Raw genomic sequence first — 23,836 nt, 5'->3', positions numbered from 1 at the left:
TGATGAGAAAGAAGCCCTTTCTGCACTCACGCCACAAACAGAGTCGCTTGTTGTATATAAATGCGCATTTAGACAAGCTAGATTCATTTTGGAATAAAGTGCTTTGGACTGATGAGGCAAAAATTGAGTTATTTGGTCATAACAAAAAGTGCTTTGCATGGCAGAAGAAGAACACCGCATTCCAAGAAAAACACCTGCTCCCTACTGTCAAATTTGGTGGAGGTCCCATCATGCTGTGGGGCTGTGTGGCTAGTTCAGGGACTGGGGCCCTTGTTAAAGTCGAGGGTCAAATGAATTCAACCCAATATCAACAGATTCTTCAGGATAATGTTCAAGCATCAGGCACAAAGTTGACGTTACGCAGGTGTAGGATATTCCAACAAGACAATGACCCAAAACACAGTTCAAAATCTACAAAGGCATTCATGCAGAGTGAGAAGTACAATGTTCTGGAATGTCCGTCACAGTCCCCTGACTTGAATATCATCGAAAATCTATGGGATGATTTGAAGTAGGCTGTTCATGCTCGGCAGCCATCAAATTTAACTGAACTGGAGAGATTTTGTATGGAAAAATTTGGTCAAAAATACCTCCACCCAGATTTCAGACACTAAAAGGCTATAGGAGGCGTCTAGAGGCTGTTAGATTTGCAAAAGGAGGCTCAACTAAGTATTGATGCAATATCTCTGTTGGGGTGCCCAAATTTATGCACCTGTCTAATTTTGTTATGATGCATATTGCATATTTTCTGTTAATCCAATAACCTTAATGTCACTGCTGAAATACTACTGTGTCCATAAGGCATTTGAAAGCTCAGCCAATGGTAAACAAAAATCCAAAGAATTAAGATCTATCTATCTATCTATCTATCTATCTATCTATCTATCTATCTATCTATCTATCTATCTATCTATCTATCTATCTATCTATCTATCTATCCATCCTCAGAGAGTCATCCAATCAGAGGATTTGATTAAAGTACTGTATGCTATGCTGTACAGAGGATCCTTAGCAGCACTAGAATGTCAGATGTCCATTCGCTGAGATCTACAAGGAGAGTTCCAAATCGAACTGACATCTCTATTCTTATTAACTCACCGAGGCTCAGGGGACATTTGTTTCCTTTCTTTCTTCTTTATATCTCTGTACTCTTCTAACCCTACAACTTTCTGAACTCTGTTTACTTTCATTAATTTGCAGCCATGACTTCATTGGAGAATTCACCACCAGCTATCGAGAACTGGCCAGAGGGCAAAGCCAGTTTAACGTGTATGAGGTAAGAAGGATGCACTCCTGCAAGTTTTCTTTTGATTTCAGCCCAGCAGTGGTTGTGCTGCGTCAGCTGTTGCAAGGTGCCAAGTACCAGCTCTCTGCTAAATTTGCATTGCAAATGCTGATCATCTGTTACGAGGTGCCTGAGACGTGCACTGAATCTTATTAAAGGTATACAAAGACTCGGGCTTGCTGAGACAACAATGGAGACAGAGGAGGTGCTGATGTTGTGGGCTTGGCTTGGGATCCTTGTAGGGCAGGACTCTGTTTTATTTTAGTAGAAGCCTTGCCCTCATTCCACCCTTTTTGTTTCAGTGCTTCTTAATTTAGATGTTCAAGAAGTCAAAAGCATTCTATTTGTTTGTGTGCATGTATATACAATTAATACTACAGAATTTTCAAAGAGAGAATGCCCATTGTGGTTGGCCTGACACACTGGTCACTCCTAATGTAACAGTGTGTGATACTTCATAGATTTCTGTTGCGGGATACTTAATAAAATTCCGTCATGAAGGTTCTACTTACCATTGTCAACATGCTTTGGCAGGCTTGAGCTACCAACTTTTGTCCTCATCCTGCTAGATCTCTCGTCTGCCTTCAACACAATCAACCACCAGATCCTCCATGTCACCCTATCTGACATTGGCATCACTGGGGTTGCCCCTAGATTGATTGAATTGTGTCTCTTGGGCAGATCCTAATGTATGCCCTGGAATGGAGAGAGGTTAAGGGTGCTCCAGGCAAAGAAGGGGGTCCCCCAAAGATCACTTCTGGGCCCTCTCCTTTTCTCTCTCTATACTTTCTCACTAGGCCCCATCAATCTATCCCATGGTTCTACCTGTCAGTGCATTGCTGATAATACACAGCTGTACCTGTTGTTGTCTTAAGAAGACCAAATGGTATCTCTACATGTCTCACTGATATTTCAAACTGGATGAAGTAACACCATCTGTAACTCCACTTGGCAAAGACAGACCTTCTTGCTGTCGCAGCCCATCCATCTATTCAGCACCAAATCCCTGTTCAGCTTGGCTCATTAAAACTTAGACCTGCCAAGTCTGTGTGTAAACATGGGTGATGATCGATGACCAACTGTCCTTCAAGGACCACGTTGCTATGGTCTCTCGATCTTGCAGGTTTACTCTGCGCAACATTCAGAAGATCTGACCGTATCTGACCGAGTATGCAGCACAACTCCTGGTCCAGGCTTTGGTCTTGACACATCTGGACTTCTGAAACATCAACATGTGTCACCAAGCCATAGATTCAAAACGCAGCAGCATGCGTGGTGTTCAACCAGCTGAGGGGGGCAGTTGGCACTCCTCTCTTCTGATCGCTTATCACATTGGCTCCCTGTAGCAGCACATATTAAGTTCACATCCTTGATGCTTGCCCACAGAGTAGTCAACAGGTCAGTAGCTCTATAGATGTATGGAGACACCTGTGGTGTCCTATGCTCCTTCTTGCCCACTCAAGAACTGCTTATGTACGAAATCTGGTGATGCCAACTCTGCATGGTTTCAAATCTCAGCCCAGACTCTTCATGTGGAGCTACTAGCTGGTGGAATGAGCTGCCCACCTCCATTCAAAATTTTGACTTCCTCAATGTGTTTTAAAAGCCTTTGAAAACCCTCCTGATTGGTGAATTTCTCTATAACTGATATTAGCCAACCTAGGAATTGCAACTTGCTCGTGTTTTGTTCTGTGCTCTTCACCTGCGATGATCAATTGTGTATCCTTGTCCTATGACACTTGTTCCCAAACAGTCCTCCAGACTAATGTTACCTCGATTAGGTTGACCTCTTTGGCTAGACAAATAAATGCATGTAAATGTTCTGCCACAATCTGGAAACTGTTACATGGGTGACTGGTGAACCTGCATCTGTGAATTGTTCAACCTCAATGTTCTCCTTAAGTGATAACCTTAAGACGAACAGCCAGTCGACAGCAGGTAACAAAAACTAGAATCTGTGGATGTGATACACGGCTGGTCAGAATATCGGAATGTGGGGGATGGATGTCTTGACTTGATATTCCGTGCAGAATAAAGAATGCCGAGATCATTGAACCGTTTGGAGCCAATGACCTTAATGTCATTAGTCACACTCTCTTTTGACAGTGCCAATTGGCCGCAATTGGAAGTATAATGTATCATTTTCTAGATTTAAATTACATACAGGCAGATGCAGAAAAACCTTCCAGTTATAGACTGGAACACATCTTTAGTGAGAGCTGCAGAAAAAACAGGGTTTATTAAAATATAAAACTATTCTAAGATGTACATTAATCATATATGGTAAAAATTTCATTCAATAAGGCAACTAACAGGTCTCGTTGATTTTTACTAAACCCATTTGTGATTGCAGAGGATTTAGCATTTTTGGCATAGCTGGGCACAAAGCAGGAATCGACCCTACATGGGGTGTCAGTCTACTGCAGGGGGACGAATTAATGGCCCCCATTAATCTGACATGAATGTCTCTGGCGCTGATTCAGAAGTAATTGTTGTACCATCTGTAGGTGCCAGAGAGGAAGGACAGGCATCCTGACTTGGATAAAGGAGGCCATAATGGATGGACTGGGCAAATAGGCTTACCAGGAGCAGTTTATTCCTCCACATGACAGGTGGCAGTGTTCCTCAGGGCTAAACCCGATCAGGACATCTGCAGGGTGGCACGAGAGTTGGAGTCCGGAAATGCAGCCCTGTTGGGGTCTTTGGGGACCTCCAGAGGGTGCTGCTGGGGTAGGATTGCCTTGGTTTCCCCACAAATCAACAGACGACTTAGACAGGAGACCAGAAGCAGTTCCTAGGTCTAGTTTAACAGAGAGCCAGCTGCCTCACTTTAATCGAGTCAAGGGCAACGCTCTTTTGGAGGAAGAAGGAGGATTGTGAATGGTTTAATTTGTACTGGTATTTGCATGAAGAAGGTGTTTTGGCAAATAAAAATTCTTTATTTGAACCTAGAGTTGTGATGGGTATTGCTGTGTCTGTGGTTTGGAGCTCAGTGTCACCCCCCTGTGGTTACACACCTAAAATAGCACAATATAATGCAATGATCTCCAAGCTGCAGTTGGCATATAATGCCTATACAAAATATTCGCCCTCTTGGATGTTTTCACATTTCACATGTTATTGTTATACAGCATTGAATCACAGTGGATTTAATGTCACTTTTTAAACATAGCCCAGGTGACTGCTTTGTCCAGATGGGACAGGACCAGATGAAGAGTAGAGGATGTGACATCTTCAATAAAACCATTCAGGTGATAGGCAGACTGACGAGGGTCATGTGACATGGGAAGTCTACCTTTCAGGTTTCCCAGGACTTGAGCCTGGGAGTGTGGCAGTGTGTCCAGTCTTGAGCCTGACAACCTGACATTGATGAATGTGGTAATCTGTGGTTGAATTTTTTTTCCAGGGAATTTGTTAAGGCAGGAATCAATCCAGCTCTGGACTTTCATATGAAATAAGGCTTTGTGCAGAAAAGAGAAGCTGAAATTTCAGTTAACCCAACTTGTGCCACAATTAGTCCAAAATAAGTCACAAAAAGACACAACAAAGACAAAGCAAGTGTGTTAGTGAAGAGACATGCTGTGTTAGTGGCAACTGTGTCCTGGAATTTTAGGAGAAACAGCCAATTTAACAATTTCAATGTTTCCAGCCACAGACAATTGAAAGTAAAAGGAGACAACATGAAAATATTTCAAATGACAAAGGAGTGCCAGCTGCCGTTTTAAAATACATTCTTCATCAAAGGTGCGGGGGCGCAGTTGGAGGATGTAAGTTCCACGCAGATGTTAGAATTGTTTCCTCACAGAAGGAGCTTTAGATACGTGAACTCCGATACGTCATAGTGTAGGTGACGGCAGCACCTTGAGGACCTTCAGATTGTCACTCAGCATTGTTTCAAACACTTTTGATCTTTATGAGCTAAATAAATTAATTTCTTTCTTAGGCTTTAGCTTTCAGGACTTCACATTGTCCTCATTAATGCACACATTTCTAACTGCATACTTGTGGGCATTTTCTGTGGCCTACATATCAGCTCACTTGTGTAATATTCGTGCATTTTCATCTCAAACATCTCCATAACTCGACTTGATGTTTTTTTGGAAGAAATAAGTGGACTGGCGAGCTTTGTTGGGCTGAATGGCCTGTTCTCATCTAGATTGTTCTAATGTTCTAATAAGGATATACACTCAGTAGACACTTTATGAGCTCCACATCAATAGCTTGTACCACACAATGGGCAATCATGTGTCACAACCCAATCTACACTCACTGGGAAAATGACAATACAATACAATACCAATACAATGTATTTTTGTATAGCCAAAAATCACACAATGAACTTTAACAGGTCCTGTTGTTTGACAGCCCCTCCAGCCTTGACTCCCTAAGAAGACAAGAAAAAATTTCCCTTGTAGGGAAAAAAAATGGAAGAAATCTTGGGAAAAAATTATAAGGAACAGTTGCATCCCTGCCTATCCATGCAATTATCTAATCAGCTAATCAGGTGGCAGCAGCACAATGGAGGTCAAGAGCATCAGTTAATGTTCACATCAATCCCCAGAACAGACAATAATGTGATCTCATTGATTTCAACCATTCCATGAATGTTGATCCCAGACTGTTGGTGCTGATCTCCTGGATTTGTGCCAGCTATGCAGGCTGCTGGTGGTGGTGTGATGGTGTGATGAATGTTTACTTTGCAGACCCATTAATACCAATCAATTATCACTTAAATGGCACAGCCTGTTTGCATCCCTTCATGGCCGCATTTTTTTTACTCCTAATGGCCATTTCCAACATGATAATGCACAATGTCACAAAGCAAAAGTCATGCCTGACTGGGTTCATGACCATGCCAGTGAGTTTAGTGTTATTCAGTGCCCTCCCTAGTCACCAGACCTTTTAGAACACTTGGGATGTGGAAGATTCACAGCATGAATGTACTGCTGACAAATCTGCAGAAATGATGTCATGCACTCAATAAGTCAATATGGACCAGAATCTCAAAGGAATGTTTCCATTGACTTGTGGAATCAATTGCAGGAAGAATTGAGGCTGTTTGGAAAGTTGTAGCCACCAGGGGGCGCTCCAGCTCCCCAAACACCCGATACAGCAGACACAGACAGAAGTCCAGCAACACACAAGGCTTTATTTTAGTGGGAAACACATTTCCTTTGTTCCCCACCAGCACCAAACACTTTCTTTTCTTCTTTCTCTCTGTCTCTGTTGCTTCTTCTGCCCCCACACCTCCTCTGACCAGCTTCATCCTCCTCCTCCCTACTCCTGCTCACCAAATGGAGTGAGGTGGCTCCTTCTATAGAGCACCTGGAAGTGCTCCAGGTATCCTGTAATCTCCTTCTGGCAGCACTTCTAGGTGTGGTGGAAGTCCTGCAGTGAAGAGATCAGCAATTCTTTGTGTGCCCCCTGCCGGTGACCATAGATCCCAACAGGGCTGGTGCTGTAGCAAGCCAGGGTAGCTGCCCTCTGCTATTCCTCTCTCCCCCACTCCTACTATCACAGGTTAAGAGCCCTGGCTGACTGTAACAAAGTAAAAGGAGACCCTAAACAGTAAGGTCAGTCATTTTCCAATCCGCTATATCCATACATAAGGTGACAAGGGTCTGCTGGAGCCAATCCCAGGGCACCAGGCAGGAGGAAATCCTGGGCAGGGCACCAGCCTACCACAGGACACACACACAATTGCCAATGCACCTAACCTGCATGTCTTTGGACTGTGGGAGGAAACCCACACAGACATGGAGAGAACATGCAAACTCCACACAGGGAGGACCCAGGAAGTGAACCTAAGTCTCCTAACTGCAAGGCAGCAGCGCTACCACTGCGCCACCGTGCCGCTCCTAAACAGTACGGTATCATGTTCTAAACAGTTTGCTCAGTGAATGAGTGTTTATAGTACGCAGATATGATCAAGAGGTTTAGTTGTTCTACCAAACTTCAGAGTGCCTGACAAGCATGAAGTAAGTGACTTTGAGTGCAGTTTGACAGTTGGTATCAGACGCAGTGTTTCAAGTGTGTTAAAAGCAGCTGGCCTTCCGAGATTTGCACCAACAAGGAACCGCTCAGGGTCTTGCCTCTCTTCTTTTGACATCCTCACATGACACATGAAGAGACTAACCACAAACTCAGGACCTCTAAGTCAGAGCCAAATGCTTACCCAGCTTTATTTAAGGGAATTTCCACAGTTCACGGGAGCCCACAGTCCTCTTGAGTTTTATTGAAATAGTTGGGGTTGTTAGAGGGTGGCGAGAAAGAGAGCAATACTGCTTCTATGTTATCCCTTATACCCCAATAACCATTAGTGACAGCATAACAATATGCTTCATAGCTGTATCACTTGGCAATAATTTGAAATCTAAGTCAAAGCTATCGTATGTACAATGTACTACCTTAACCTAAGACTACAAAGTGTCAACAAAAGTTGAGAAGAAATATTTCTATAGTGAACTTTGTGAGCTGGAATGTCAAGGGTCTCAATCATGAACTAAAGAGAAACTACTCTCACACTTAACAAGTCTAAATACCAAGATTGTATTTTTACAGGAGACTCACTTATTAAGCAAGGACCAGTTTCGGTTGCAAAGTGAGTGGTCTGGCCAAATCTTTAACGTTAGAAATACAATGAAAGCCAGAGGGGTGGGAATCTTAATACACAGAACTGTGCCATTTGTAGTGTCAGATGCAATATCTGATTATGAAGGGCGATATGTCATGGTGACGTGCAATTTATCTAATACTAAATTATTTTCATTAATATCTACTGTATGTAGCTAATGCAGATGATAGAGCTTTCTTCCAAAAGGTATTTGCATCTATCCCAAATGTGAACACTCACAAAATTATAATGGCCAGAAACTTTAATTGTGTTTTAAATCCAGACCTGGATAGATCCTCAGATACTACAGTGGTAGCATCTAATACTGCAGAGCTTTACTGAAATGGGGTCAACATCATATTCCATAGCAAAGGCTCCCTCTCCCTTTCCCTCCCAGCCAATGTCATTTCCCTGTGAATTCTTGGGTTATCCAGAATGAGCAGCCAGATGGTACAAGCAAGGGATTGCTCAAGATCTCAAGCCTGGCAGGGCTTGACCCCAGGGCCTGCAAGTTTTGAAGTGGATACTTAGCCAGCTTCATTAATGGAGGGCTCCTCTGGTGCAGTGGTAAAGCAGGTGGCTGACAAAACCAAAGGATCTGCTACTGCAGTCCCTGGGAGGACGGGCAGCCGAGAGAAGAAAGGAAAAGATCTTGAGCAGTTCCTCGCTATCAATCAATCAATCAATCAATCAACATTTATTTATATAGCACATATTCATACAAAAAAATGTAGCTCAAAGTGCTTTACAAAATGAATAGAAAAATAGAAGATACAATAAAAAACAAACATAAGTCAACATTAATTAACATAGAATAAGTAAGGTCTGATCGCCAGGGTGGACAGAAAAAACAAAAAAAAACTCCAAGAGCTGGAGAAAAAAAAAATAAAATCTGTGGGGTTCCAGACCACAAGACCGCTCAGTCCCCTCTGGGCAATCTACCTAACATAAGTCAAACAGTCCTCTTTGTATTTAGGGTTTTCATGGAAGGACCTGATGATGATGGTCCCGTAGACTTCTGGCTTTCAGTCCATCAATGTTGGTGCATCATGATGCTTTGAGTAGGTGGTGGTGGCGCAGGCCGCCACCACAAAGAAACTGGAAAAAGAAACAGAAGAGAGAGTAGGGGTCAGTATGGATTTTAGAGCCACTATGAATAGTTATTATGATGAACTGAACATACAGAGTATCAGGATTAAGTCAAAGTGAAGTTATAAAAAGGCCATGTTAAAGTAATGTGTTTTCAGCAGTGTTTTAAAGTGCTCTACTGGCGAATTCCTATTGGCAGGTTATTCCAGATTTTAGGTGCATAACAGCAGAAGGCCGCCTCACCACTTCTTTTAAGTTTTGTTCTTGGAATTCTAAGGAGACACACATTTGAAGATCTAAGGTTACGATTTGGAATATAAGGTGTCAGACATTCCGATTATATAAGATGGGGCGAGATTATTTAAGGCTTTATAAACCATAAGCAGAATTTTAAAGTCAATTCTGAAAGGCACAGGCAACCAGTGTAGTGACATCAAAACTGGAGAAATGTGTTCGGATTTTCTTTTCCCAGTTAGGATTCTAGCAGCTGCATTCTGCACTCGTTGCAAGTGATTTATGTCTTTTTTGGGTAGTCCTGAGAGCAGTGCGTTACAGTAATCTAGTCGACTGAAAACAAAAGCGTGAATTAATTTCTCAGCATCTTTCAATGATATAAGAGGTCTAACTTTACTTATGTTTCTTAAGTGAAAAAATGCTGTCCTAGTGGCCTGATGAATATGCGATTTAAAATTCAGATTACAGTCAACGGTTACCCCTAAGTTTTTTACTTCCTAGTGACACACAGTAGTTAAAATTTACAGAGACAGTTCAGTGGATGGCAGTTCAGTGTATGAAAACAGTTTAATAATAAGGGAGTGCGAGGAGAACACAGACTCATTCAAGTTAAAGGCCACGTTATGTTAGATGACTTTTCCAGCAATTTTTTGTTGTAGCCTTCATTCACATATTTTTCTCGAGTCAGAGGCACTTGGCAACACACTAACATGGAGACAGTCACCTAATTTAACATATGTAACAACTGAGACCAACTAATCTTGATTTTGTCATCAGTCGTAGAGGCGGCTCTGTTTTCATGAGAGCTGACAAACAGTGAATGCTCTCCTGAAGTACAATGCATAAAATGCACTGATGAGGAATAAGGAATGCAAATGTTTTGAACCTCACAAACAAAAGAGAGGCTTGTGTGTCTGATGTTTCGTATTTTATATATCACAACAAAATGGAAAAAAAGAAAACAGCTAAGATTGCTGGTGTACCCACCATACATGTTAACTCTTAGTACAGCACTGGGTCTGCTAGGCAACACACTATTTGCTGTTATGAAAAGGGGTGAGCACGACTGTGCTGAAACGTCATCACATGGTTAATAAATTTGGCATGCCCAGTGATTTTCAGTTGTGTAAATTGACATGGCCCTGGTCACAAGATCAGCACTCGCAGTTGGCAATCATGACATGCCCTACAACTAGAAGTCGCTTAATGTGACAATAGCTTAACAGAAAGTTCACTACTCTTTACCACATTGGTGTATATAAGACATCACCGAATGCACAGTACGTCAGACCCTGAAGTGGAACGACTACAACAGCAGACAATCACACCAAGTGATCTGCTGATGATTTTTTTTCACTATAGAGCTTTATTTACAGTAAATACTCAATGACAGGCATTAATGTATGAAAACACTTCCAGACAGAAAATGAAACAACTTTCCTCTTGTGTGAACTGCACAAATTTCACTGAAGGCAAAACACAATGCATTTCACAAATGTTTTTGTGACCAGAAACATTGAGTTCTGTTGCAGATATAATTTGTGTGAATTGTTTAGCTCGTCACTAATCACACGGGTGCAGTAAGTGTTACTTCAAGTCGGCCTCCCTCTATAATACCAGTAGGATTCCTATTGATGAGAGTGAGAACTCATGACAGGACCCAGAAGAATTCTTCTGGTCTTAGTCCAGACTGTTGTGACATCCCTGTTGCTTCAGTGTGCTCGGACACAGAACTTCCTTTGTAACAATTGCACTTACTGCTCCTGGAGTCACCAGTATACCCACACTGGAGCTTGGGTGGGTACTCAAGTTGGCACTGTGGGTCTCCCTTTATAAGTATTTACCACTTTTCTGGATCTAGTACTTTGGCTTTTATAATAAAGAAAGTAGAAGCTACACAGAAAAATGCCACTTACCTAGTAAAAGAGAAAAAATGTAAAATAAATAAACAGTTGACGAAACATTCGGTCTTTGCTTTGACAGTGATTGCCCTTACAAGATTCCTTACCGTCAAAACACCGATACAAAATCATATAACAGAAATATTCAATCCAAGATAAATCACATGGAAATGTTAAAATTCCAGAAAAAGCTTGAGGAAAACTCACACTTGGAGGAGATTCTAATTGTAGTAAAAGTTTGATCTTACTGTAAATTTTTCCTTTGTTGTCATTTCTATTATAATTTACTTTCTTGTCATATATTGGGAAATGCTGCAATTTTACTTCCATTATGACTCAGAGATGCACAGTACCAACATTAAAAGACACAATGGAGGCGTAGAGCCGCCAGGAGGACACAGCTGCTGACAGGCACTCCATGGTCCCTGATGTTCCCAAGTCCCTTGGACACTAACAGATTTGTTTAGGTGCTCCCCCTAGACATGACCCTCAGAGTCCCTCTCTGGCACCACCTCACATACTTTCCCAGACCCTTATTCAGAAATAGAACAATGCTTTATTTAATACCGTAACCAGCTAGGCAGCCATCTGTTCTGGAAGATGGGCAGGTGCCATGTTCCAGAATGTAAGACAACACGTTTTCAGGTTAGACTGATGTCAGTCATGGTACCCTATACTCATCATTGTTAAAAAAAATCCAAGACCATGAGTCCATTTTGACAAATCTGTGTGATAAGGTGGTCTAGAAAGCCACTAATATGCACAGGCTAGCAATCTCCCCTTCAGTCTTCTCCTTCAGTCTCTATTTGTAAAGGGATTTGCTCCCTATAATTGTATATCTAATATTGGTGGAGTTAAACAATAAATTTACTAATGAATTACTAACAAATGTTTGTGTTTTTTTAGGTGGTGAATCCAAAGAAGAAAATGAAAAAGAAGAAATATGTCAACTCTGGAACGGTGAGTGCCTTTCCTTGAGCAATATAAACCAGTAGGGCAGAGCAGCGATTTACACCCCACCAACAACAACAACAACATTTATTTCTATAGCACATTTTCATACTAATAATGTAGCTCAAAGTGCTTTACATGATAAAGAATAAGAAAACAGACAAAATAAGAAATAAAATTAGAGAACACTAATTAACATAGAATAAAAGTAAGGTCCGATAGCCAGGAAGGACAGAAAAAAAACAAAAAAACTCCAGGCGGCTGGAGAAAAAATAAAATCTGCAGGGGTTCCAGGCCATGAGACCACCCAGCCCCCTCTAGGCATTCTACCTAACATAAATGATCAGTCCTCATTGTATTCAGGGTTCTCATGGAAGGACTTGATGATGACGGTCACGTGGACTTCTGCCCTTTAACTCTCTCAGGGCTGATGTCGACTTTTGTCAAAAGGAGGAGTTGGCGATAGTAATCGACTGTCAACTGTGACAGAACCAACCGTTACATTGTAGTTGGACTCTCGTTGCTAGAAGGAAAGTAAGATTCATTGGTTTGACCAAGATTCCCTGCACTCTCATGTGTAGCAAGGCGCACACAACGGCAAAAATGGCATCGACATCTGGCGAGAGATCAAAGTGAATGCGTAAAGTAAAATACTCTGTGGATGACGTTTTGCCTGTTATCTCTGAACTGGACTATGACCTGTCGGACTCAGTTTTTGATACAAGTGATTGAAAACGAATGTGAGGTTCCAGCTTCAGCTGATCGGTCCCCAGCTAGTAGTGGTACTGACAATGTTTGCCAGGGAAGACTGCCACTTAACAATGATAAGAGGTAGAAACCAGAATGTAATGCACTGCGACAATGACGCGAAGACAGTCTGGCAGCAAGCCTGCCGCACATTCTTGGCAAACTAGCAGCCACAGCATGCAGCAACAGAAGTTTTATGTTGATTTCTGAGTGAAACCATTGTTTTTTGGAAAACAATATTCAGCCCTCAAAGAGTTAATCCATCAATGTAGGGACATCACGGTGCTTTGATTAGGTGGTGGTGGCGCAGGTTGCCACCACAGAAAACCGGAAAAAGAACAGAAGAGAGAGTAGGAGCCACCATTAATGGTAATGATAATTAATTGAATATGCAGAGCATCAGGATTAAATTAAATTGAAGTTATGAGAAAGCCATGTTAAAGTAATATGTTTTTAGCAGTTTTTTAAAGTGCTCCACCGTATCAGCCTGGTGATTTCCTATTTGGCAGGCTATTCCAGATTTTAGGTGCATAGCAGCAGAAGGCCGCCCGCCTCACCACTTCTTTTAAGTTTAGCTCTTGGAATTCTAAGCAGACACTCATTTGAAGATCTAATGTTACAATTTGGAATATAACGTGTCAGACATTCCGATATATAAGATGGGGCGAGATTATTTAAGGCTTTGTAAACCATAAGCAGGATTTTAAAATCAATTCTGAATGACACAGGTAACCAGTGTAGTGACATCAAAACTGGAGAGATGTGCTCAGATTTTCTTTTCTTAGTTAGGATTCTAGCAGCTGCATTCTGCACTTGTTGCAGTCAATTTATGTCTTTTTTGGGTGGTCCTGAGAGGAGTGCATTACAGTAATCTAGTCGACTGAAAACAAAAGCGTGAACTCATTTCTCAGCATCTTTCACCAAATCATAATGGGCAACTTCCTAAATTTCATTCACATTTTTCAGACGCTACAATGAAAAGCCTGTCTGTAGTTATTTTAGGAATTCCTGATATGCCCATAGTTCCCAGTTGTTCAGGATTACTAGCACCTTTTGCCAGTAGGACATTCACATGCACACATCTTGATCAGTGGAAGATCCATTTGCTTTCTGTGAAGTGCAAAGCCTTTACTCTGTGGACTACCCCAGGAGCTTCTTGCTTCTTTAATCTACCAGACAGTTGCTCGAAGAGATGCTGGTCACCGCCTTTGCTTCCTCATCTTTTTTTGCACATATCATCTGTCACCCCAGCTCTGCATATTATCGCTCTCCCTGTATCTCCTGTAGGTGCTCTGCGCTGTGTGTCCCCTCCTCCACCGCACACTTAAAAACCCATCAGTCTTGTGCAATGGCCTGTCATACACGTATGCATGAACAGTCTTACACACACCATAGCAGTAACAGCCATCCTTTGCTTTCTTCTTCTTCTCCAGGTCACGCTGCTCTCGTTTACTGTGGAGTCGGAGTACACGTTCCTGGACTACATCAAAGGCGGGTGAGTCAAAGCACAAGTCATTAACTGCTAATCCAGGGCTCTCCTGATACCTAAAAAATGGCTTAAATCTGAATGTGCCGCAAAAACTCACACTAAAAACAGGTATCCTGATGACTTGTCTAAAATCTCCAAAGCCTTTGGGTAATTGAGCAAGGCTGCAAGCCAGATGTTCACATCCATCATGCCTCAATGAATGGGTTCGGTCTTCAAGGTGGACTACTACTTTCTGAGAATATTCAAGTAGTACTGACTGGCACTATGGATAGTCATATCTCTCTATTATAATAAAAAAATCTTGGGAAGAGAGGCAATACATGATTTTCTCAGAGAGACACTTTCACGTCCCACGAGATGAGACTTTGTGCCAAGAGATTTAACCACACCCGGGGCCAGAAGCAAAAGACAAAGAGTAGATGACAAAGTGGAACGTCGTAAAGAATTCAAAAACGTTGGTGTGATACACATGCAGAGCAGGTTAGAGATAATGGAAGTATGAAAATTCAAAAGTCTCAAAAAATGATAGTAAAGATTGCATTAGCGCAAACAAACGGAAATTATTACTCAGTGAAATAACGGAACAGCGAAAAGAGATTGAATATATTGTTCGGATTTAAACTTTAAGTCAGAGACCTGTAGATCATCTAATTTGTGTTGCCATCAGGGAAAAGTGATGTTTCTTCCCAATGAAGAGGCGTAACCAAGAGAATTAAAAGATTTGTTGTTTGGTGAAGGGCGGCACGGTGGCGCAGTGGTAGCGCTGCTGCCTCGCAGTTAGGAGATCTGGGTTTGCTTCCCGGGTCCTCCCTGCGTGGAGTTTGCATGTTCTCCCCGTGTCTGCGTGGGTTTCCTCCGGGCGCTCCGGTTTCCTCCCACAATCCAAAGACATGCAGGTTAGGTGGATTGGTGATTCTAAATTGGCCCTAGTGTGTGCTTGGTGTGTGGGTGTGTTTGTGTGTGTCCTGCGGTGGACTGGCACCCTGCCCAGGATTGGTTCCTGCCTTGTGCCCTGTGTTGGCTGGGATTGGCTCCAGCAGACCCCTGTGATCCTGTATTCGGATTCAGCGGGTTAGAAAATGGATGGATGGATGTTTGGTGAAAGTGAAATCCACATACGCAAGTGGCAGAGATGTGAAATTGCTGGCGCGTAGCGCAGGCAGGGGGGATGGCGATCAAAGCAAGCAGAAGCTGAAGTCTGCCCTGCCTGTGGTTTGTTTCCTGCCTCGTGCCCTGTGTTGTCTGGGATTGGCTCCATCACACCCCTGTGACCCTGTAGTTGGGATATAGCGAGTTGGATAATGGATGGATATATATATATATATATATATATATATATATATATATATATATATATATATATATATATAGTGATTTTTAGACACATAAAGGGCTTTAAATAGAGAGTGGGGAGCCACTTCAGCCACAACCAATGTGTAGCATCCACCTTGGTGATGTGATGGCAGCCATTTTTGCACCATTATGCTCACCACACATTATCTATTAGGTGGTGTATTGGGGCTAAAGAAGAGCTAAATGCTTGGGGTGCCAAATATTTGCCTTAGTGCACCGCTTGACAGGTTTCTCTCAGAATGATGTGGTAGCAACCTCTGGTTTAGATCTGTACAGTAGCAAGGTCAGCACCAAAATGAGACACTGACTTTCCAGAGTATTCTGCTTTTATACTTGGTGGACCGGAAGAGGCGGGGCTTCCATTACTTCCGTGCCCTCAAGGGGTGGTTTCTCGAGTCTGTGAGAGGAAAAAGGGGACAAGACCACTAGCGACAGTGCCCCCTCTCGTCCCGGGGTGATAGTAGTTACTTTAGGCCTACCTGAAAGGGGACCCTCTGGCACGCATGTGTGACAGTGGTTAGCCAATTAGAGACTGGCGATAATTACAGGGACAGAATGGACGAGAATGTCATGGGTAATGTTATCCAAGACATCAGCATAAATCCTACACTTCTTGAATGGTGCCCACAGACCTTTAATGACCACAAAGAGTTAGGATCTCAGTTTTGCATTACATTCAAAGTTCAGCACCAATTTATATAGCCCAGTGGCCTCAGCAGTGCACTAGGGCATTTGGATTCACACATAGTCCACAGGTAAGCACCTCCTGCTGGCCTTACCAACACCTCTTCCAGCTTTTCCTAGTTGGTCTCCCATCCAAGTATTGGCTGGGCCCAAACATGCTGAGCTTCATGTGGATGACCTGTTGTGAAGTTCAGGTGGTATGACTGCTTGCAAAGTTAAAGTTTACATGAAAATAAAATGGAACCTAATGAATCCCAATCAAACTCTGCAGCACCTCCAAGAGGTTCAGTGCAATTGTATTTGTAGGCAAACTCATTCAAATCTAACGTAGATCTGCCAATTTACCAAATGCGGGTTTCCCTGTCTGGAGTTCATCTGTTCAGAGCTGGCATGGTGGTAGTTTCAAGGTGCATAGTCAGAAAACAAAGCTTCACATATGCCAGCCTGCTATGTGCAAACTTCTGTACAATTTCTAAGAGTCCATATAGCGCCATTAGCAGTAGAGATACATGTGCTGCACACACATTATGAGAACGGGAAACCAATATTCAGAAGCAGCAAATTATCCTTGAAGATTTACAGAAATCTGTGTCAGGAATAGTGTGTCTATAATGAAGCTTTTGGTTCTTAAGAAGTTGTTGAGTTGACGCTGAGCCTGGGTGCCCTCATCACCATCTCCACAGCAGGCAGCAAGACCACCCAGTCACCCCACCCTGTGAGTCTATGACGGTAACGCAGAGGCAGCAATTGTCAGATTTGTTCAGCTTTGTCTCACTCTAACCACAAAGTCATGGAGATCTCATTGGTATAAAGAGAAAAAAGGTAACTGGGTAGACATTTGAATGTCCTAAAGAAGCTAATGGAGTAGCCAAAAGATAAAAAGAAAACTTTATACCCTCCTCAAATGAGTGCCATTCAGCTAAAGAAAATGATTTCCAACGGTGAGATGTTATTAGTGGCGTTATATCAAATGAAGTCTGAATGATGGCCCAGGAGTCGGAAGAACACAGCACACAATGTAACACTGAACAACAAATTTGTTTAAAGGTTTTGCTTCTGGTTAATTTTTTGGTGATTTTGGTAACAGCTTCATGCTGAACATAAATATAATTTCATACTGTCTGTATCACACAGGCATTTGGAGAAACATGAAAATGACCTACTTATAGTAATTCAGCATTTCTAATCGCTTGATAGTGCAGACACATTGCATTAGTTCAATTAAGCTGCTGATTTTAGTTTGTACTTGGAATGAGACTCTGTGAAGCACTATGAACATGGGAAAGGTGATATATAAATAAATAAATAAATAAAATTATTATTATTATTATTATTATTATTATTACTACTTGTTTCACTGTCCAAGCCTAGATTCCACTTGAAATGATACCGCATTCCCATCATTGCAACGTCTTAGTGAAGCTTTTCACGATGTTCATCACTGACTACACCACATTAGCAAGGAAGATGTGAACATAGAAAATTAATCTTTAGAAACATGCTGGACTTCATGCTGTTGCATTTCTTAATTTAAGATAGTAGTACATCATTACATAAGACAGGTTTGACCTTAATTTCCAGTTTTTCCAGGTGTTATTGCCATGAAGCCTATTGCTACGTTGGCTCTTACAATTATAAGGATTAATAGGATAGATAAGAAATGCTTTGCTCCCAGAAGCCTTAAACATGTTATGGTGCTCAGTAGTCGCCAAGACATTTCTCAGCAGCATCACTAAATTCCTTCTATACAATGGTCTCTGACCAGAGTAGCAGGTCTTTGAACCTCTTGTCATTGACGTCTGTTTTGAGGACTAACAAAAAAATGCCTCCCTTAATCTTGGAATCAGTTATTTGTGTAAACATCTGTCTCAAATGTTGAAATTCTTCATCTTCCTTGTTCATTACTTTTTTATAGAAACAGGAGGCAGTCACACTTTTCTGCCCTGTAACCAAATGGTTGCGGAGTGGCCAGGATTTTTTAATGTAATGTGAATCTTTAGCACGGCTGTCCCATTCACAAATGACACAACGGTACGCGGTATTTCAGAGCTGCATTCCTAGTAGCAGTGTCACCATTTTTAGAACAGCACTAATGTTTTAGTTGTATATGTATACTATGTTGGAAACTGGACGTCAGTGAGCCCAAAACACGATCACACAAAGAGTTCAAATATTGGTGTGTTTATTACACACAATTCCTCAAAAAAGTCAACACAAGCACAAAGCACAAGTAAAAAATCTTTCTCTCTCCACAATTCCTCCCAGTCATGTGTTGCTCCACATTCCTCCCAGCTCCGACTCACCTGGATAAGGGAGTGTGGTCCCTTTTATTAAGGTCCCGGGAGTACTTCTAGTACCAGGGCCACTGCCCTTTGGAAGCACTTCCAGTTCATACGGAAGTTCCATAAATTGGGGAGTGCATCTCCCTACAGCACCCCCTTGCAGCACCCATGGTTGCCAGCAGAGCTGTGTTGCCAGAATACAACTCCCAGCATTCCCTGCTGGGTCCCAAATGGGCATCAATGCGTAGGGCTGCTACCATCTCATGTCCTGGGGGAATAACGTATTCCCCCACAGCATCTGATGGGCTGTCCGTCCATCCCTTCTCTTCTGGGTCAGGCTCCTTCCTTTCTCCTGGCCAGGGATGCCTATCTGCCTGCTCAGAGCCTCCCGTACCAGGTAAGGAATCATGCCCTCCTCTGGTCGGGATGCCCGTCCAAGCCATTTGGCACTGACAATACTTATAATATGAGAGGAAGTCACAAAAATACGTAGTTGCAAAAAAATGGTTTGTGATAGGAAAATTTAAAGGGAATTTTTGTAATCGGCAGGCCAAAATACATAAGATCAGAAAGCAAACCCTTTGTTGTCCATTGTAATGGCATGTTAGTTCATCTATTAATTGATTTTGTAAACCCCTTTAAAATATTGCATTTTTATGTTACCACTGACTTGTATGAACAAGCAATCGCAAATAAGTAGCTAACACCAGAATTCAGAATTCAGGTCAACAAGGCATCCATCTGGTAGATAGCGAAGGAGAAAACAACAAAAACCCCGCTGAGTCCCACCTAAGGTGTTCGTCTGGATTTCTAACAAACTGATCCCACTTAATCCACATTTTTAATGGTCACCCAGTGCCTGTCCCTGCAGCTTGAGGCATATGTCAGACATGGCCGCCTTAAATGGCTTTAGCTCAAGGCCACAGACTTGGACACAAATAAAAAGCGAGCGGCTCTGCTCACAGGCAAACTTAACCTAAGAAAGTACTGATGATGGATGTCTTGAAATTTTCTTTTTCACAGGATCATGGGAAGACAAAAGCTACAGCATATCCCTTAGGATATCATTAAAAAGAAATTTCTAAACTGAATTTTAGAAAAATGCAGTGCCTCACGTTGTCCAAGTCAGCCCACCCAAGTTGCAGTACCCAAGGGACAGGCCTGACCACATTAAACCACTTTAAATCATTAAACTTCAGTCTTTTTAATAATAATAATAATAATAACTAGCCAACCCGCGGCGTAGCATAATCAGGCCGCTGTTTAAATGATTTTTAAGCACAGAGGAAAAAATAAACATTTGAAAAATCCGTAATTTAATAAACCACCAAGAAAAGTAACATTGCAACAATGCACGCTACAAACCAACATACAATTGTCCGTGACTGAAAACCAGAGGAGCGCCGTAGCGCCTTCTCCTTCCAAAGCGAAGGACGGGGTTGAACGGCGCTCATTCAGTACGCACTGCCCGCTTATGTGCCCGCCCCCAACTCCCTACCTGAGTCGCTTTCGTCTGTGTACAGTCCACAAGCACCTGTGAGTCACGTTGACTGTTAATTTTCCAAACACCGCCTCAGTCGGTTTCCACGTTGATTTTTCATTGTTCTTTGCGGTTCTGGCTGCTTTTTTATATATAATCCACCAAGTCACCCGACCATGCGTCAGGTTTACAAAGGGCAGGGACGTAATCAGTGCGAGCGTATGACCTGCACATACTGGGAATTTCTCGTTCGTGGGGAACAATTGCAAGCCACGGTCTCCATCACGAATGGGGTTCAACGGCTTACGCACGGCTCCCCGCGCTGGGTAGACACACGTTGATCCATTCAGTGTAGCGCGTGTGCAGTACCGGACATACGAGTGCATCACAGAGCTGTTAATGCTCAATCTCACGTGGCTGAAAGCCACTTGTCCGTCTAAGAATTTGGACGCTAACCGCTGTTGGGTCGTGTAACTATTTGGCAGGCGGGAGTCTCGTTCGTTTTCGGAAATAACCAGCCAAATCGCTCCACCAACTAAGAACTGCCATGCACCACCACCCACAGAATCGAGAAAGAGCTATCAATCTGTCAATCCTGTCCGTGTCCGGGCCGGGTGAGGTTTCCTGTGTTGAGTCAAATGAAGCGAAAGGCTCCACACCTGGTGGTGCCCTTCCATCAATTCCTTTAAGTTTCAGCTTTGTAACCATACTCCCCCCTGAACCCAAAGACTTTGGTTACCCGGTTGGCTGCCCTGTTGCAGGGCCTGCATTGGTGAAGCAGGTGAGACGGTAATGAAACAGGCACAGGGCTTATTGGTTTTTAAAGACTGCTTCCTTCATTGGGTTTTAACCAATGCACGGAACGAACCAACACACAATTGTCCGTGTGGCGCGGAGGGTGGAACGGGAGGAGAGGAGAAGGACGTCCACTCTGCTCCCTCCGTCATGCTAGTCTGCTGATTTCTCGTTCAGTATACACTGCCTGCTCATATGCCCACCTTCAACTCGTCACTCGAGTCGTTGTCGTCTGTGCACAGTCCAGATGCACCTGTGACTCACGTAGACTTTTCATTGCTCTGTGCAGTTTTGGCTGCCTTTCTATATATAATCCACCAAGACACCCGACCGCGGTAGTAGCGAGGTGGGAGGGGGGTGTGTACAAAGTGCCAAAACATCTAAGAAGACGCATGTTTGTCGCGGATCCGAATTGCTGTATGTAGCGTGTAAAACAGTTTGCTATGGTGCATGCGGTCGTGCGTCGTAACCGAAAACTCGATTTTTAAAGACTGCTTACTTTATTGTGTTTTAACCTCAGTTGTAAAGGAATGTTTTAAGGATTCCATGGGATACCCCTCGCAAACAGTTTTACACGCCGCATATGGTGATTCACCTTCGCGAGAAACATGCCTCTATTAACAGTCAGCGTGGGTCGGAGCTGCATGTTGCCTCTACGACAGACGAATATAAATGACGCCATTTTTTCTGTGTCGTCGCGTCTGAGTTGGTGGGCGTAGCTCTGCGAGTTGTCATCGTATCCAATGGTCTTGGAGTTGGTGGGCGTGGCTCCTTCCTGCTTGTGCCATAGGTGTCTAACTTGTCGGCGGCTTAGTGAATCCACGCCCCTTCCGGCGTGCTTTCCATGGGTGTCTTGCCTTTAGTGAATTATATATATAGATAATAATAATAATACATTTTATTTATTTGTAGGTGCCTTTCTAAACACTCAAGGACACCGAATAATAGATAAAAAACACATTATAAACACAACTAAAATACAAAAATTAAAATCAGATGGAGCAATTGTAGTGAAAGAGAAAAAGTCGTCTTAAACAATTGAGTTTTAAGTTTAGATTTGAAAAGTGAAATTGATTCAATATTTCTAAGCTCAGATGGTAAATCTTAGAGTAAATCATAAGATGGCCTCCTCTAAAAGCCAGGGCCATCTTAACGTATGGGCACAATGGGCACTGGCTGGGGGGCCCAGGACCATAGGGCCCCTCGATGTTTCTGATGCCTATTTATGTTTCTGTTTTGCCATCAAAACAGGGGCCCCAATACACTAGTTTGACCGGGGGCCTGTGATGGTGTTAAGAAGGCCCTGTTAAAAGACACTTCAGGAGCACAATGAATGTAAAAACAAATCTCATGGTCCATATTCATAATTAGTGTTGATCAGAAAAATTTACCAAAGCAAATATGCTGTGTTCACCCGTGACCTTGTTTGTCGTATGTTACCCTGGAAATTTGCTGTGTGGTCTGCTTTGACAAGCTTTATTTTATTTTTTCAGTGTCCCATGAAGCTTTGCAAGGCCAGAATGTAACATCATAGAGCTTTACCAGCCAGTGTTGGGTGGGACAGGCCGATGCATATCACGCTGATCCCAGTAGTGGGCTAACAATTAGCAAAAAACTTGAAAACACAAAAACGTGCATACAGAAGGAAACTGGAAATGTGTATTTGTGCCTTAAAGGTGATGTCTTCTTATATGGACTTGTATGTAACATGTGTCTAGTACATGCAACTACCCCTTTAATAGCATTTCCCAGAATGCTGTGCAGTTGATGCAAAAAAGGAAGGAGTGAAGGGTCCACGTGCTTTAGTGTTGTGCTTGTTTTGTAGCAGCGGCAGGGAATGAGCTGAAGTGTCAGGGGACAAAAAAAACAAACGGCTGTACATTTCGGCTCATGAGAGAGGCGAGTACCTGCTATCAAATCTGGTGGAGGGGCAACCCTTAGTGAATTCACACTACCTGTCCGCTGCTGTCATGATGTTTAATTCTATTAATTTTATCTCAGGGAGGCACGGTGTGTGGCTCAGTGGTTAGCACCGAGGCCTTACAGCTCAGGTCACATTTCAGGCCACAATAATTGATCCAGATTAATTGGCAGGTGCTTCTCTAGCCCCCAAGGGGCACTTAAAATACCAATGCACCATTATAATCCACTCCAAACCAGTTCAGTTTCTCCTTCCCTATTGACTTCAATGCATTTTGTTGAGTTTGGCGAAGTTCCTGAAAATTTCAGTGATTTTGTCAAACCCAAGGCAAAGCAAAATCAGTGGGGTTTGCTCATCACCATCCATAATATGTGAACCACCTTATTAAAAAGTCCACCTAAAATACCAGTATAGATTTACAAAGGTTCAAGTTACAGTTAAAATATAAATTAGGGAGATGCATGCAGTGAAATATACGGAATGGTATCTAGCAGTTGGTTGGAGGCTGAAAGCCCCTGAGGGACACCAACCTCACCCTACGCCACTCTTCAGTCTGATGTATGATAATCGGAGGGGTGGCTAAGCCCATGATGTGTGCTAAGAATAACGTAATATCAAACCATCCATCCATTATCCAACCCACTATATCCTAACCCGCTGGAGCCAATCCCAGGGCACAAGGCAGGAAACAAACTCCAGGCAGGGCGCCAGCCCACCGCAGGGCACACACACACACACCAAGCACACACTAGGGACAATTTAGGATCGCCAATGCACCTGACCTGCATGTCTTTGGACTGTGGGAGGAAACCCACGCAGACAAGGGGAGAACATGCAAACTCCATGCAGGGAGGACCCGGGAAGTGAACCCACTGTGCCACCATGCCACTCCTATCAAACCATCATATTATGAAATTGGTTTTGATATTATTTACACCCAAAGCTGTCATGATAAGCTTCAGCCCCCTAAACCCCTGGATTGGACGAACTGACTTGAAGATGAATTAAAAGA

General features: G+C 42.8%; 1 protein-coding gene across 1 annotated transcript in view; it reads left to right on the top strand.

Annotated features, from left to right (window-relative positions):
* LOC120526698 (copine-5-like) overlaps nucleotides 1-23,836 on the top strand; it is a 299,334-nt gene that overhangs the window by 205,739 nt on the left and 69,759 nt on the right. Inside the window, exons 11-13 of the mRNA XM_039749857.1 lie at nucleotides 1,201-1,276; nucleotides 12,029-12,082; nucleotides 14,254-14,315. Of these exons, the coding sequence (XP_039605791.1) occupies nucleotides 1,201-1,276; nucleotides 12,029-12,082; nucleotides 14,254-14,315 (192 nt within the window). The remainder of the gene's footprint in view (nucleotides 1-1,200; nucleotides 1,277-12,028; nucleotides 12,083-14,253; nucleotides 14,316-23,836) is intronic.

Source organism: Polypterus senegalus, chromosome 3, assembly GCF_016835505.1.
Source record: "Polypterus senegalus isolate Bchr_013 chromosome 3, ASM1683550v1, whole genome shotgun sequence".
NCBI classification, from domain to species: domain Eukaryota; kingdom Metazoa; phylum Chordata; class Cladistia; order Polypteriformes; family Polypteridae; genus Polypterus; species Polypterus senegalus.
This window is presented reverse-complemented; position numbering and strand designations above follow the sequence as displayed.